The sequence below is a fragment of the Vipera berus genome (assembly GCF_964194415.1).
Source record: "Vipera berus genome assembly, chromosome: 10".
Classification (NCBI taxonomy): Eukaryota; Metazoa; Chordata; class Lepidosauria; order Squamata; family Viperidae; genus Vipera; species Vipera berus.
The window spans coordinates 6829969-6845802 of NC_138213.1; the positions used below are offsets into that span (position 1 = coordinate 6829969).

At 43.2% G+C, this 15834-nt stretch overlaps 1 protein-coding gene across 1 annotated transcript; it reads left to right on the forward strand.

Moving 5' to 3' along the window:
• The first annotated feature begins 1356 nt into the window (after positions 1–1356).
• Positions 1357–15834, forward strand: DNAJA2 (DnaJ heat shock protein family (Hsp40) member A2). Its single transcript, XM_081335759.1, has 9 exons — positions 1357–1578; positions 6241–6300; positions 7383–7606; positions 11292–11372; positions 11697–11830; positions 12977–13173; positions 14008–14152; positions 14313–14440; positions 14971–15834. Exons 1-9 carry the CDS (start codon positions 1501–1503, stop codon positions 15157–15159), a joined length of 1236 nt encoding a protein of 411 aa, XP_081191885.1. The 5' UTR covers positions 1357–1500; the 3' UTR covers positions 15160–15834.

Consider the following 15834-nt stretch of genomic DNA (forward strand, 5'->3'; position numbering starts at 1 on the left):
AGCTTGAAATGTGTACGCCGGGAGTGTCCAACTTTGATAATTTTAAGACTTGTGGACATTTAACTCCCAGAATTCCCCAGCCACCATATCTGGACTTCAGCTCCCAGAATCCCCCAGCCTGAATGCATTCATGCTGGCAGGGGAATTCTGGGACTTGAAGCCCACCCATCTTCCAATTGCTGAGAAGGAGAGATGCTGATTGATTTATTAAATTTCTATACCGCCCTTCTCCCAAGGGACTCAGGGCGGTGTACAGGGCAATAAAATACAACATACAAAAATTAAAAATAAATTAAATTAATTTAGCCCCAACAATAAATAGTTAAAAATAAACCCAAACCCTTAGTGCAGGCCGCCCTGTTCAAACAACCAAGTCTTCAGGTCACGGCGGAAAGAGCGAAGGTCGGGAGCCATCCGGAGCTCAACAGGCAGTTGATTCCAAAGGGCTGGTGTTCCCACAGAGAATGCTCTCCCCCTGGGGACTGCCAGCCGGCAATCCCTGACCAACGGCACCCTGAGGAGGCCTTCTCTGTGGGAGCGCACAGGACGAAGGGAAGTTGACGCTGGCAGCAGGTGCTCCCGTAGGTAATCCAGACCCTTGCCATTTAGGGCTTTATAGGTCATCACCAGCACCTTGAATCTCACCCGGAAGGCAACCAGAAGCCAATGCAGCTCGCGGAGGAGAGGTGTTACATGGGAGTATCGGGAAACCCCCCCATCACAACTCGCGCGGCCGCATTCTGCACCAGTTGAAGCCTCCCAGTTGTCCTCAAGGGCAGCCCCATGTAGAGAGCGTTGCGGTAGTCTATCCGAGAGGTCAGGAGCGCATGAGTAATGGAGAGACCGAGTGTGTTATTTCCACGGTCCTAAATCCAAAACCGAACCCGGCAATTTCCAGGGAACAAAGCAAAAACACCTTCCGCTGGTTCACAGGTGAAAAACCAGCGCCCATTCCAAAGCCCACCTCCCCACTGGCTTATTCGGAACAAGCCGCAATTGAGCCCTGACTCTGCCTTCCAAGCCCCTGGGAAGCACGCGGCTTTCCCCCCGGGGAATGCTGGGAATTGCAGTTCATTCCCCCCCACCCACCCCCAGCAGCGAACCGCCTTTGTTCGGCTGCCCCTCCGCTTCCCTGACGTCCCGCCAGCCTCTCTGGAATCCCCAATCCCCCGCGATCCGGCCTCCGGGTTTTCTTCCCCTCCCAAAAAAGGGCAAGCCAGGCTTCTTGGCTCTCCCCCTCCCCGGCCCGAAGGCGAAAGGCGGGGCCTGCAAGGAGGCGGGGCTCCTCCTGGCCGCGGGAAGCCGGGCGAGCGTGCGTGCGTGCGTGCGTCCCGCCGACGTCGCGTGCGTGCGTGCGTGCTTGCGTGCGGCCTTCGCTCCGCTCTCCGCCCTCTCCCCCTCCTTCCTGCTTCCCCCCTCAGACGCTCTCGCGGCGCCGTCGCGCTCCCGGCGTTTCGCGGCCTTTTCCCTTTGCCGGCGGCCGCCTTCCCCGGCGCGGACATGGCGAACGTGGCCGACACCAAGCTCTACGACATCCTCGGGGTGCCGCCGGGGGTCTCCGACAACGAGCTGAAAAAGGTCCGAGGCGGGCGGGCGGGCCAGGAAGGGAAAGCAGGCCCGGCTCGAGGGAGCCCCCCCCCCTCCAACCCAGGCCCTCCGCCTTCCCAAGCGGGTCCCTGAAGGCCTCGCCGGAGAGAAGGAGCCGGCGGGGAGGAGGAGGAGGCCGGGCGCTGGGCCTGGCCGCTCTTGGGGGGGGGGGCTGAGCAGAGGCCATCCGGTGGGGGGGGAGGGAAAGCAGGCCCCTAGGAGGAGAAGGTCGAAAGTCCAGGGCCCGCCGGCTGGGGATGATGGGGAGTGTGTCACGTAGGGCCCTTGGTAGGAAGAATAGAGGGTCGTGGGGGGGGAGGGGGAGGATCTGCAAGGTGAGGGGCCGGGGGGGGGGCGGGTAGAGGAGGGCAGGGTTGCATTTTGAGGAGGGGAGAGGGAGGGGGGATCGTGGGGGTGCTGGGGAGGATGGGAGTTGCAGTGTAACCGATGCAGAGGGTCTTGGGGGGAGGGGGGTGTGTGGGTGGTGGACGGGGCGCTGGGGAGGATGGGGCTTCTTGCCCCAGCTGCCAGGTGGGGGAGGGGTCGTTGTAGTAGAGGGCAAGGGGGGGCTTGGGAGGAGGCAAGGTGTAAGGTAAATTGTTCGGGGAGGACGGTCGGAAATATGAGAGTTTGGGTGCCGGGAAGTCGGAGTGGGACAGAAAATGGAGATTGCTGTGGGGGAGGGAAAGATGGAGGAGGGGGAGGCATCCCGATCAGCAGCATCCCCATTTGCTTCTTCCTTTCCCTCCCTAGCTTGTGGGGGGGGGAGGAAATCACATATCTTAAGTCCCATTTTTCTTAACTTTGGTGAATATCTATTTGTACAATTTTTCTAGCTACCCATCTTGCTAGGTTCTAATATCAATCTGACCCGTGGTTTCCAGGCTGTAATGTCTGGATCTGCAGCAAGACATTAATAATTGAGCAAATTCCTTGGCTTGGCTTTGCCTTTTGTATATCAAGGGTTAGTCTTCCAGTGTTCAGCGCTCTGTTCAAGTATGCTCAAACTGCAACTCCCAGCATCCCCAGCCAGAGCTGTAATCCCAAGCATCTCTCTATGCCCCTTTGGGAGAGGCTGAGCAACGTGCACCCATGTGTATATATGTAAACACCAATTTAAATACACGATGCCCTAGTTTGGAATGTGAAGAATAAAAAAATGTTGGGGCTTCCTTTGTTTTTGGCTTCTTCCTCATTCCTTCCCAAGAATAGGCATTCTGCACAATTGCCTTAAACAATTAGGATTCGAAAAGTAAAACAACATATAGCTTTCCTCTTCTGCCCATATTTTCACGTTCTTTTGAGAACTATTTTAGAGTGACGAGGGACTACATATTTACCCTCTTCCAATTTCGTAGGATAAGTTATGATTGCTTTGAAGAGCCAGAAATTACTTTCTTTTGGTTCATTCTCACTCCAGTATCTTAGGCATCTTCTAGAAATTTTTTCCACCTTCTGATCACATTCCCACTTCTTAGAGCAAGGAGGAGAAGAATGGGTCAACACTCGTATTTACTTTTCTTTTCATGGAAATAAATTTTGTTGCTCAAACAGGATGTCAGCTGAATTGTTTCTGTCTGCAGAATCATAATGAGGCTGAACTATATACTCCTCTTGAACTTCTCAAGTATTACCAAAAATAATTTCTAGTGAAAGAGATAGGGAAATTATTAAATGTGGCATTGTCTAATCCATAACTTTTTCATTAAATCAAATCCTGTTTACATTTTGCTCTCACCCGGCCCACTTTAGGGATTGTGTCACACTCTGGCCTTGTCCTCAGTAGCTGATCCTTTATCTATGTCCTTGTCAACCTTGCGCATCTGTCACCCAATCCAACGGAATGCCATCCCAGAACGCACTTTTCAACTGGTTAACCACTATGTCCTACCTCTCTATGATAAGCGGGTACTGCTACTGAGAAAAGAATCCTAGACATTTGGGAGTGTTGGTTTGGGCTGGATGTTTGTTATTGAGGAAGCAGGTGCATGGGAGGAGTCACACCAGGTGAGAGGTCAACAGGAAAATAAGTTCGCTTGTTGGGCTTGCCACAGCTTAAACCTTCAAGTAAAAACAATCATTGGCTCCATTTATTGAGAATTTATTTTCAGGCAAGATATTTTCATAACAGTCAATCCAGGCTTAGTTTGGCCCCTTCCTTTTTCCAGCTTGGTGACCTTGAGGCAGCATCTTGAGAAGATACAGCATTTACTTTTGTTTCCCAAAGCATTCCCCTCCCCATAGCTCATGGCAGTCTGTCACTGAATAGTAGTGAAGCACAAGCAAGCATGAAGTTGCTGCTGACATCCCTATTCTGAACTGGGGAGGGGGGAAAACCCCTATCTTCGGTGGTGTATTGCCTTTCTCCATGAGCAAACAAACAGAGTTTGATATTTTGTGATGTTTTGCCTCCTGTAAAACCATTTCCTTAGCTGGATAGTAAAATTAATTGTTCTTTGGCACTAATTTTGAATATCTGTTTGATCCTAACATTGAGAGAACACCTAAAGATTTCATAAATGTGGAATTGAAAATGCATCCCTTTTAAGAACTGCAAGTGAATGGGTTTATTTTAATATAGCTGATGTTGTTAGGGGGTCAAGTTGAATACCTAGCCATTTAATCTTTTCCCCAGATTCATAGAAAGTAGTATAAATCTGGCATGGATATTCGCTCTTTGAACTTTAGAACTCTTAATTATAACTGGCAAGTATCAGTTATGGAGAGTTCTGTTCCTATCTTCTAAAATGGTTGCTAACTAACAAGCCTTGGGTTGTATCTCACTCTGATGTACATTGCGTAACGATATTCCCATTCTTGTGCTGCTTGTCTTTTTAGAAGGAAGGTTTGGTAAAAGTGAAGTAGAACACAAAGCTGTTTCATTTTTAATAGAAAAGAGAATGTTGGCATGGCTATCTTCTATACATCTTGAAAAGAGGAGTGGTCTGTAACATGCCGAACCGATTTGGCTTCATTTTTATAACACTTGCAGTCCTTAGGAACAATTATTTCACATAAATCGATAATTGGGGTGCCATTTAAAATACCCCAAGGTGTTGGCCATGTTAGTTTTCTTCTCACAGTTGATTATTGCCAGTTTCTTGTACGCCTTTATAATGGTTTGAACTGCTGATCTTAGGAAAACATTATCACAGTGATTTAGCTGTTATTTGAAATAAAGTATACCTAGACTAAGGATGTGGTGGCTCAGTGGGTTAGGCCGCTGAGCCTGTCGATCAGAAGGTCGGCAGTTTGGCGGGTCGAATCCCGAGTGCCGCGTAACAGAGTTGAGCGCCTGTTACTCGTCCCAGCTTCTGCCAACCTAGCAGTTCGAAAGCACGTAAAAATGCAAGTAGAAAAATAGGGACCACTACGGTGGGAAGGTAACAGCGTTCCGTGCGCCTTTGGCGTCTAATCATGCCAGCCACATGACCACGGAGACGTCCTTGGACAAGCGCTGGCTCTTCGGCTTTGAAAGGGAGATGAGCACCGGCCCCTAGAGTCGGAAACGACTAGCACGCATGTGCGGGGGAACCTTTATCTTTACCTTATACCTAGACTAAACTCAAAAATGATTATTTAAGAAGTAAACTAATTGACCAGGTTAATATGTACTTATTGAACAAGTTATACTTGTTATAATCATATACAAGCGTTACGCCTCATGAGATCCCCAACTTTTAGAGGAAGTCCTAAAAGCCTTCCCAAAGTTGCTGCCAAATTGTAATTATGAAGGTGAGAGAGTTATTACATTATTTAAAAAATGTTTTAATTACAATTGGCTAACATTAAGTTAATTTTCTCAGATGAAAAGTATTTCTTGCTTTGTCCCTGGTTTTTGGAAAGCTGTTTCCAGTTAAGCTGAGTCTGAAACTTGGCAGAAACCAAAGTACAAAATAAAAGTGTGTAAATGATATACTAATAACTAGAGCAGTTGTAGCAACCATGATGGAGGGAGGTGTGCCTGTGTGGCGTTGGTGGGGGGGGAACCTGAAGCCTCAGGTAATGTTTGTGTTGTTGGACTCTTACTAGACCATCCCGTAACTATGGAATCCAACAACATTTGAACACCCACTGGTGCCCTCATATGGAATTACTAGTAATTTAGCCTTAGTTTCCAGACATTTTTTTTCTTATGACTAGTGCCTAATCATAGACTTTTGCTTTTTTCATATGTATTGATTTGGGAATGTTAATAAGGGTGAATTTTGTGGTAAATGGGGAAAAAGATGCTAGGTTTGTGAGAAGGATTACCTATTTGGAAGGGGGTTGTCTCAAATGTTTGGACTAACCACCCAACAATCAATCTATATTTGGACAATACTGTTAAATATGGCTACAAATATTGACTCTTGTTTCTGGTTGATTATTCCTTTTAATGGAGCCTATGGTGATATACACAATCTTGTCCAGGAATGGGAAATGATCGGCCCTGACGATCCTGTTGAACCCCAGTTCTTATCAGACCTAATCTGTGTGACTGAGGATGAGGAATTATAATAGCGGTAGTTCTACCGTGTCTGGAGGACCAGAACACACTCATTCTTGCATATTTTTGCATGGAAGTTAGATATTTTACATATTAATATAACTTGAACTGCAGAAAATTAATGACTGTCTGCTAACTTGCATTGGCTTCTTTTTGGTGTTTAGGCATACCGTAAGCTTGCCAAAGAATACCACCCGGATAAGAATCCAAATGCAGGTGACAAGGTATGATTTTCTTTCTTGCAGCTTGCTTTCGAAACATATTTTGCACCGTTAACTAAGCTAGATTCAATTGTAAATAAAATAGTATATGAACGTTTAGCCCAGGAGTGTCAAACTGCTGGCCCATGGGCCGGATGCGTTTATGAAGAAACCATAGCTCTTGATACGTCGCGCAATGTTACATGACGTTTGACATGTCTGGTTTAGCCCATGGATTTAGGAACTGACAAAATTTCAGTCTTCACCATAAAATAAAACATTTGATTGGGGAACAGGGCCTAGTTCAAATCCAGAGGCAGTCCTAAAATTCAGCAGGCCAAAAACTAGGAACTACTTTTCTTTTGAGCTTTTATAAGCACCAAATTAATGGACTCCTGTGTTCCCATGAGCTCCTTGGAAAACGGTGGCCTGCGGAAAATGTATTCACCTCTACCTTGTGTCAGAAGGTTGGGAGACTGAGTAGCTTTCAACCCTCAAACCTTTCTCCTCGCTATTGTGAGTCGAAGGAGGTGGAGTGGAATGTGTGGATGGCCTTGGGGGAAAAGAGGCAGGAGCCCCCTGTGGCTTAACAGAGAAAGAAAGTTGGGCAGGAAGGGCCTGTCCTAATGGGTGGAGCAGTTAGAAGTGGTGGCGGGAACAGGCTGATATTGTAGCATTACAGTAAGATGGAATTCATCTAGTCAAGTTTCCCGTCTGCTTTATCCAGGAGGACCGACGGGATCAGTAAAGGAGAATATTTGTAGTTCAGGGTTGGAGTAAAAGGGTCCTCAGTGCTCTCTGACTGACAGGAGCTTGCAAATGACAATTACTTTAAGATGCTTGAAATACACTGAGACTGGACCATCAGCTTAAACAGGCTGAGCAGAGGAGAGGCTTATGAAAGTAGACAGTGCAAAATGTTAGCTGCCCAAATGAAGCAACTTGTTTCTGGAACTGGTATACATTCACTTATAAAAAGCAGCAACGATTCCAGTATTACCCATGGAAGGTAACCTCACTTTCCTTCTTGGCTTGTAATACTAGGAAATGAAAGTAATCAAGGGTATTTTTTAAAAAAATAAAATGTTTTTTTCTTCTTTATTTAGTTCAAAGAAATAAGCTTTGCCTACGAAGTTCTCTCGAATCCCGAGAAACGTGAATTATACGATCGATATGGAGAACAAGGCCTCCGGGAAGGTAGTGGCGGAAGCGGAGGAATGGACGATATATTCTCCCACATATTTGGTGGGGGGCTTTTTGGTTTCATGGGCAATCAGAGTAGAAGTCGTAATGGGAGAAGACGAGGCGAAGATATGATGCACCCACTTAAGTAAGTACCAAGCTAATCTCCTTTCGTTGAAAAGTTCTTTAATTCACAATAGCCCTGTTTGCTGAAGTATTTCTTAGAAAGTGGGAGGGAGGGCCTGAGTTCTAGTTGAAACTGTTAACTAAAATATTGTTGACTTCAGGTTTGGTGACGGGTTGAAACCTGCGCTTCAGAATCTATACATCTGCTCGTTGCTGACTTTGCACAAATAAATGTAATTACTTGATTCCTTCCAGTGTGAATATGGGTGTGTGGGTGCAAGGGAATCACTAGGAGCTCTTATGGTGTGGATTGTGGCATTATTTGGGAGATGGGCCCTGTTTGCTCTCCAGTTCTTAGCAAGCTATCTCTGACTCAGTGGGGTTTTTGTGTTTTTTTTAATCTAGCTGGGATTTCAATGTAAGATTAGCAGGTAGAAAAATAACTGCTGCAAAGTAAAATATTGCATAACTTTTACAGTATTTATTTAGACTAACGTTACAGAGGGGCAAAAATGATAACGTAGAAATTAAGGGGAAAGTGACTTTGTACCTTCATCATATCTATAAATAATGATAACTCACCTTCCTTTAAATGCAACAAATGATCTCTTCTTCCCATGTTCCATGTCTTAGCTGTAAACAGATCCTTAAAGCCTCATCGTTCAGTCCTGATGTCAGTCCATTAAAATTTACCAGGGATAACATCTGTTTGAATCTTGATCCAATAAACCAACTTTGTATTCCTTCCTTTTACTTCTAAGAATTCTTAATCCTCAGTCTGTTCAAATAATCTCATGGAACTTGATTTTTTTTTCATTTTCTTCTATGGGAAAATTATCGCTTGGTTTATCGTTTGAATATCCCTTTTAATTATTGAAACATCATGGCTTACTTTCTCTTTTATCTGTTAACGCTCCTTGTATACCTTCACCAGTTGTTTTCATCTTTAGTCTCTGAAGAGAATCTTAGAAAATGGAAAGTTAATATAGGAAAACATAAAGGTATCCTGATCCAGATCATTTATACTTTAAAAGTACATTTACACTTTAAAAATACTATTTTGAACACAAGAAGAAAACGGAGTGGAAGCCAGTAAGGGCAGGAAATTACCTACTACTACTACTAATAATAAAAGTTTCTGATAGTAGCTGTTGCTCCATGCCATATTGGGCTAAATCTTCCTACCTGAAATTATACTTTGGACAATAATGGCTGAGTGTTGATTTCTGAATAATTTAAACACTATCAAAATTGTAAGGCCCTTGGCGGAAATAATTAAGCTGTGGTTAAAAAAAAATAGCGTTTCGGGCTTGACCCTTGAGGTCAGAGGAGGCTCTGTTATGGATTCTAGAATATAAAACTTCAAAATACTTTGTGGGAATTTTTATTTTGTTATTCATTTGTTTAGTACTTCGAGGCAAGCGATTCAAAAATAAGGTCATACCACTGAATCATCATAGAGTTGAGCATTAAAGCCTTGCCCACGCTGAAGGTAATGAGATACATTTCCTGGGGGAGGGAAACTGCATCTAGGAACAGCCCAGTAAGCTATAATAATAGACTGGAACCTATCCTTCTGCCAGTCCATGCGTTAAAAGTATGGCTCTGCATCTCTTTATAATAAAAAAACAGCAAAATATTTGAAATTGATCAAGACAAAAGCATTCACTGTATAGGACCAAATAGGCAACCATCAAGATGGGGGCATTTTTGAAATGTTACGTAATGGGTGCACTCAGAGTGGCTGGCACAGTAAGTTGCGTATTTGCAAATGAACTTCAGGATGAGGGTGTCCAGTCATGAAAACTTCATTTACTAGAAGATGACCTATCCCCCACACGGATGTTGTCTGAACATCCCAGAGGGACTTTTATGTGGTTCAAAGATCCTTTTCCTATTAATTATGTTAAGAGGATGGTGGTTGTTTTTTTTTTATCTGGGAGGGCCAGCTTCCTATTTAATTTTTAATAAACAATCTTCTAAGTCACGCGGAGCAGGTGATCTAAAAACATGTTGCCTGTGAGTGGTCCCACATTCCCACTTCTGGATATGCTGTCAGTCCTCAAAATACTGCAAGTTTGCATAGAGAAGACTTTTTATTGAAATGATGAATATTAGTGATCTATATCTTACTTGATACCTTGTCCTGGTTTTTTTTTTTAAAAAAAAATCAGGCAGCTCAACGTAGTGCATACATTTTTTAGAAGAAAATAACTTCAGTTGTGAGTGGAATGTTCCGTAATTTGAGTCTGCGATGATTCCTTCTCTCCTTGAAAGGATGACTTAAAAATTTGCCTTTTAAGTATGCTTTGAACTCTCCTGAAGGGAAGTGTAGTATATAGATGCTTTTAAAATTTTAAACAGTTCCCCCAGTAGGGCTTCAAAAGAGTTCACTTCCACTTTTGGTTGCACCTCTACGCAATTCTTCCTGTGTTATCATCACCTGATGGCTTTAAGTGATCTGCTAATAGCCATGTTATTTCTAGTGGACTGTGAGAATGACCTTGAGAGACAAGAGAAAGAACTGTAGTCTAGGCAACAGTCTTGAGAAACAAAAATTGAACCTAAACCAGAAATGTAATTTGAGAAAGCATCTCAGAATTGACCCTTACTATTTCTCTGAAACCAAACTTGCAATATTCTGCTACTTACAATAAAAATAGTATTCCTGATGTTAGTTTTCTGTTCTGGACTATTTGGGGGGGGGGGGCTGAAAGCAATGGTGCAAAAGAACAATTAAGCTGTGCCATAGAATTAAGTGTAAAGCTATGCAGCAGAAAAATCCTAATTATTCTGCTTAAAAAGGGAAGCAACAGAGAAATAGGGAGGCAGAAGAGTGAAATTAAATGGCTAGTACTACACATATATATATATTAAAAAAAGTTTTGGACTGAACACCTAAAAGGAACCCATCCCTTAATTGTTCCATTGACTTTCCTTCAGTTCTCCTCTGTTACTGTAACATATTCAAAATTCGGCTTATCTTGAATTTTGAACACAGCAGTGGTCAGGCGTAGAGGTAGAATGGCAGTACTTTTTTTTTAAAATTACAATTGATGCTGATTTAAAACCCGCCAAGTAGCTTACCACCAATACTAAGAAAAATCTGTAATTTAAATAGTTCAGAGTATTTCAAATTACAAACTCACTACGGCCTTCGACAGAAGTGATTGTTCTAAACACTGACACAAATTAAGATAGAAGTTTTAGGTTTATGGCTGAATGGCTAGCACAGGGGAAAGGTTGTATAGATAGCCAGGTGCATTATTTTGACCTACATTTCTTCCAGTGAAAAAGCTGAATGATGGTTATAGCATTGTAACCTGCTTTAGTTTCGGAATTTTCCGATTCAAATGCCTGCTCAACAATTAAACTCCAGTGATGTTGGGCCTGTTGGGGGTCTCGGCCTTGATTCCACGGTAGGATGAAGTAGACAAGATTCATCAGTGTTTTCCTATCCTTGGAGGAAATGGGGATAGAATGTAGTCATGGTGCATTATTAGAGGTGCAGAGCTCTCTGATGGCGAGAAGATAGAAGCTAACTGCTATTTAAATTAATTCAGCTCAACTCTTCTTACTTTGCTTGGGCCAGTTTTAACAAGTATTTGCAATGGCACATTTTCATTCCATCAAAGAAAACGTACAGCAGCACACCTATTTAGATTTGCATTTGCAAGTTTATTAAAATAAACTTCTTTTCTCCTCAGAGTTTCTTTAGAAGATCTATATAATGGGAAAACTACCAAACTACAACTTAGCAAGAATGTCCTTTGTAGTTCATGTAACGGGTGAGTTTTTCTTTTATTCATTTGTCTTCAGAAAGTTCTGAGTTCAAAGAATCGTCCATTAATCATTCCAAAAAAGCAAAAACAAAACCGCACATCCATCTAAAATGCAGCTGTTTGTATAAAGGGAACACTCTTCCGCCCCCCCCCCCCCCCCCCCCGGCCAGGGAAGCTGCGTAATATTTTGCATCTCCATTCTTTCTGTGGCCCTCGCTTAGGCCTTTCCATCCGGCACTCCTGCTTAACTTGAGCAGGCGCTTCCAGGCCATTATTTGGAACTCAAGAGATCACATTGTTTTTTTCTCTCTTTCTCTCCCTGGATCCCAGCCAAGGGGGTAAATCTGGAGCAGTTCAGAAGTGTGCAGCTTGCCGGGGCCGAGGCATGAGAATTATGATCAGGCAGTTGGCTCCTGGGATGGTTCAGCAAATGCAGTCGGTCTGTTCTGATTGCAATGGAGAAGGTAATCCAACCGGTTCTTCAGCAAGAAAAGAGGTAGCCAAAGAATTTAGGCAGGCTTGTTCCCATTCTTACCCAGTGAGTGATGGTTAATGTTCAGGATGATAACAGTGCCAGCTTCATAGCTAAGTGAGCATTTACGTTTTGTACTTTGGGGGGGGGGACAGAGAGGTTGTTTGCCTTGTCTGCAAACAATGGTATAAGTCAGGGGTAGGCAACCGTGGCACTTTTATGACTCCTGGACTTCAACTCCCAGAATTCCTAAGCCAGCATGACTGAGCTTGGAAACCTCTCCCTTTTCCCTCAGCGTGGCTGGCTCAGGCATTCTGGGAGTTGAAGTCCACGAGTCATAAAAAGAGCCATGTTTGCCTAGCCCTGGTATAATTGATGGACACAAAGTCTTCTGAAGTTGGGTGGTACCAATTGGCCATCTACATTTAGATTAGTTTGATAATACAGTAACTGGGTATGCCATTGATCTTGGCTTGGTTTATATATATCGCAGGATTAGTGGAATTGGGGTACAATTGAGACATAGCAGAGGGGGCTTTTTTGGTTGTTTTAAACAAGGTCTTGGATTACAACTCACATGCAGCATTACAGAGGTAGCATGATGCTATTGCATTATAATGTTTAAAACTAGATTTGAGTTGAGAACCTTTTAGGGATCAAGGCTACATTCAGAAAATGGATGTCTTCAAGGAGAAAAGCCGCAGGAAAAAACCCTTCTGTTAAAATTTTATACACACCGGGAATAAAAACATGTTTTTGCCACCAGCCAATTTTTCCAAGGAGAAGGCCGCAAAGTCCGAGCAAATAGGACAGTATCTTCTCATATAAACATACACAATCTCTCCTAAGTATGAAAAGGAGCAAGATTTCCCCCCCCCCCCCGAACATTGTTGTGCACTGCTAATTTTTTGGCAGTCAGGCCAAGAAGAAGGAACACAACCTCCTGTAAAATCTGGGAGAAGGAAGCATATCGATCTGCCCAGTTGTTTTGGATAGTGAGGCGGAAAGCCTATAAACTGAATCGATTCATAAATAAAATTATATGGAATAGCCATTGCTGATCTTAAGAATCGGGATCTTTGTGGCTTGAGTTTCCTACCTCTCGAAACAAGGTGCAAACATGTTGGTCTCTTTTTAGGAGAAGTAATCAACGAAAAAGACCGCTGTAAAAAATGTGAAGGGAAGAAGGTGATAAAAGAAGTAAAGATTCTTGAAGTCCATGTAGACAAAGGCATGAAGCATGGGCAGAGAATCACCTTTACCGGAGAAGCTGACCAAGCCCCTGGCGTGGAGCCAGGAGACATTGTCCTCCTGCTTCAAGAAAAGGAGCATGAGGTAATTGAATTTGAATTGCCAAAAGAACATTGGCTCAGTGACACCGGAACATTTTGAATGGGAATGTTTGGGGTGGTGAAACTTCATTAAATGTGCACAAGTCGTGGTGCCGCCATGGTTAAAAGTGCAGTATTGCAGGCTAATTCTGCTGACTGCCAGCAGTTCGATCCTGATGGGCTTCCATCCTTCTGAGGTCGGTAAAATGAGGCCCAAGATTGCTGGGGCCAAGATGCTGACTCTGCAAACTGCTCAAGAGAGGGCTGTACAACACTACGGAGCAGTATATAGGTCTGCTATTGCTAAGACTGATGGGATGCATCCTTTAGCCACCATTTTAATCTTATTTTTAGTGGAGATCTTAAGTGCAATTCTATGAGCAAGAACCCCAATATATTTCCTTAGTTGTGAGAGCTGTGGTGGCGCAGTGGTTAGAATGCAGTATTGTAGGCTAACACTGCCCATAGCTAGCAGTTCGATCCTGACCGGCTTAAGATTGACTCAGCCTTCCCTCCTTCCAAGGTCGGTAAAATGAGGTCCCGGATTGTTGGGGGCAAGATGCTCACATTGTAAACCATCCAGAGAGGGCTTTAAAGCAATGAGGGGCAGTGTGTGTGTGTGTGTGTGTGTGTGTGTGTGTGTGTGTGTCTTGTGATATTGTTGTTGTTAAATGATAACTTTGGTTTGGAAAACAGTGCTAACAGTGCAGTTCACTTGGGACAAGGGTTTGAAGAATCGAGTATGGTTTCTGAAGATGGCCAGCTTATGTATGAAACACTCTAGTGCCAAATGGTAAAAGCAAACACCCAACCCTGCCCTTCTCCCTCTTTCTCCAAGGTGTTCCAGAGAGATGGAAATGATTTGCACATGACCCACAAGATTGGACTTGTTGAAGCCCTGTGTGGCTTTCAGTTCACATTTAAGCACCTTGATGCACGCCAGATTGTGGTGAAATATCCCCCAGGAAAAGTAATTGAGCCAGGTAAAAACTCTTATGCTGTTGTTTTGAGTTCTTCCATCTTCAAACGCTTTTTAAAAATATTTTCACATCAGGTTTTTGTTTTGTTTTGTTTTTTTTGCCTAGAGAGAAGTGACACGCTGCCCTTCACTGACAGGTTTCCTTTTTTTTTTTTAAACTCTAGGCTGTGTCCGGGTAGTTCGAGGGGAGGGAATGCCACAATACCGCAACCCTTTTGAAAAGGGTGATCTTTATATAAAGTTTGATGTGCAGTTTCCTGAAAACAACTGGATTAGCCCAGAAAAGCTTACAGTAAGTATACAAAGCAGTCTGCTAAATATTCTCTCCTCAACTCTTCACATCTCCTCTCTACACGCAATCAAACCTTAAAATAAGTGTAATATTATTCAAGGAGAAGCATCCGCTCCCAAACACAGGAAAATCACATGATCTGGCCCATTCATTCCACATCATTGTTCCACCTTCTCCAGAAATCTTGGGGGTAGGGCTGGTAGCCACATCATGTTATATGAGCAAAAGGCAAGTTTTATTGAAAAATCAAATAACCATAAACATTTGAGGACATAAATAGAATGACAACTCCATGCAACCCTTTCCTTGCTTTGTCCTCAGGCTATCACTCATAATTGTCACAATGTTGTATGGCTGTAGTATTTTAAAACCTCATTATCTTTCTTAACCCTCTTATTGGTATTATTATCATTATTCTGTTGCTTTGCATGTACAGTGAGAACTTCTGCACCAGAGACAATTTCCTTGTGTGTCCAATCACACTTGGCCAAATAACATATTCAAATAAATTGGAAATATTTCATTTTTAGGAACTTGAAGATCTTCTGCCCTCCAGACCAGAAGTTTCCAACATAATTAGCGAAGCAGAAGAAGTAGATCTTCAAGAATTTGACACTACTCGTGGGTCAAGCGGTGGGCAGAGGCGTGAGGCATATAATGATAGTTCCGATGAGGAAAGTGGCCATCATGGACCCGGGGTGCAGTGTGCCCATCAGTAAAAAAAAAATGTTTGTCCAGGGCAGGGTAAGGGAAGTTACACATGGATTTTTCTCTCTTCAAAATTTTGCCTGACTTGTTCTCAGCAACACGGTTGGATAGTCTAAACAATGCACATGAGCCCAGTGGACATCCGTTGCTGTCTGTGTAACTTTTAAATTGGTCCATAGTATCTACAGAGTGTATAATTTAAACTAACCACATACACACACACACACACACAGAAAAAAGCTTACTTTTTTCCCCCCTCAACTGACTCTTCTGTAGCAGAATAAAAGCACTTGAAAGGAAGGTGAGACACTCTCCTGTTCATCTGGATTAAGTTCCAGTCCTTGTACTCGTGCTTGATTTTTACCAGTTTTTTGTGTAGATTTTAAGTTTTCTCTATTTTAAATTCAAATTCTACATTGTAAAGTTTTTGTGTAAAAATTTGTCCCGAGGCTTGGTATTTGGCTGCATCTGCATAAGCTGCTACAAATAGAATATTAAAGACATTCATAGCCTGTATCTACCACTTTAGATGCATGGTAAGTAAATTGGTTTTGGCAAACAAGAGGAAAACCTGATGGGGAAAACCATGGAAAACTTAAAATAAAAGTGGTTGTAAGAGTTTTTTTTTTACCATCTTGTGAAAAAAAGGTTTCTGAAACTTAATAAAAACCATTGGTGTATGATGA

What these genes read in the sequence shown, in the direction of transcription:
- DNAJA2 (XM_081335759.1), top strand. Translation starts at nt 1,501, where the DNA reads ATGGCGAACGTGGCCGACACCAAGCTCTACGACATCCTCGGGGTGCCG. An exon ending in ATCCAAATGCAGGTGACAAG is followed by an intron (nt 6,301 to 7,382) that starts GTATGATTTTCT and finishes TTCTTTATTTAG; the next exon opens with TTCAAAGAAATAAGCTTTGC. An exon ending in GATATGATGCACCCACTTAA is followed by an intron (nt 7,607 to 11,291) that starts GTAAGTACCAAG and finishes TTTTCTCCTCAG; the next exon opens with AGTTTCTTTAGAAGATCTAT.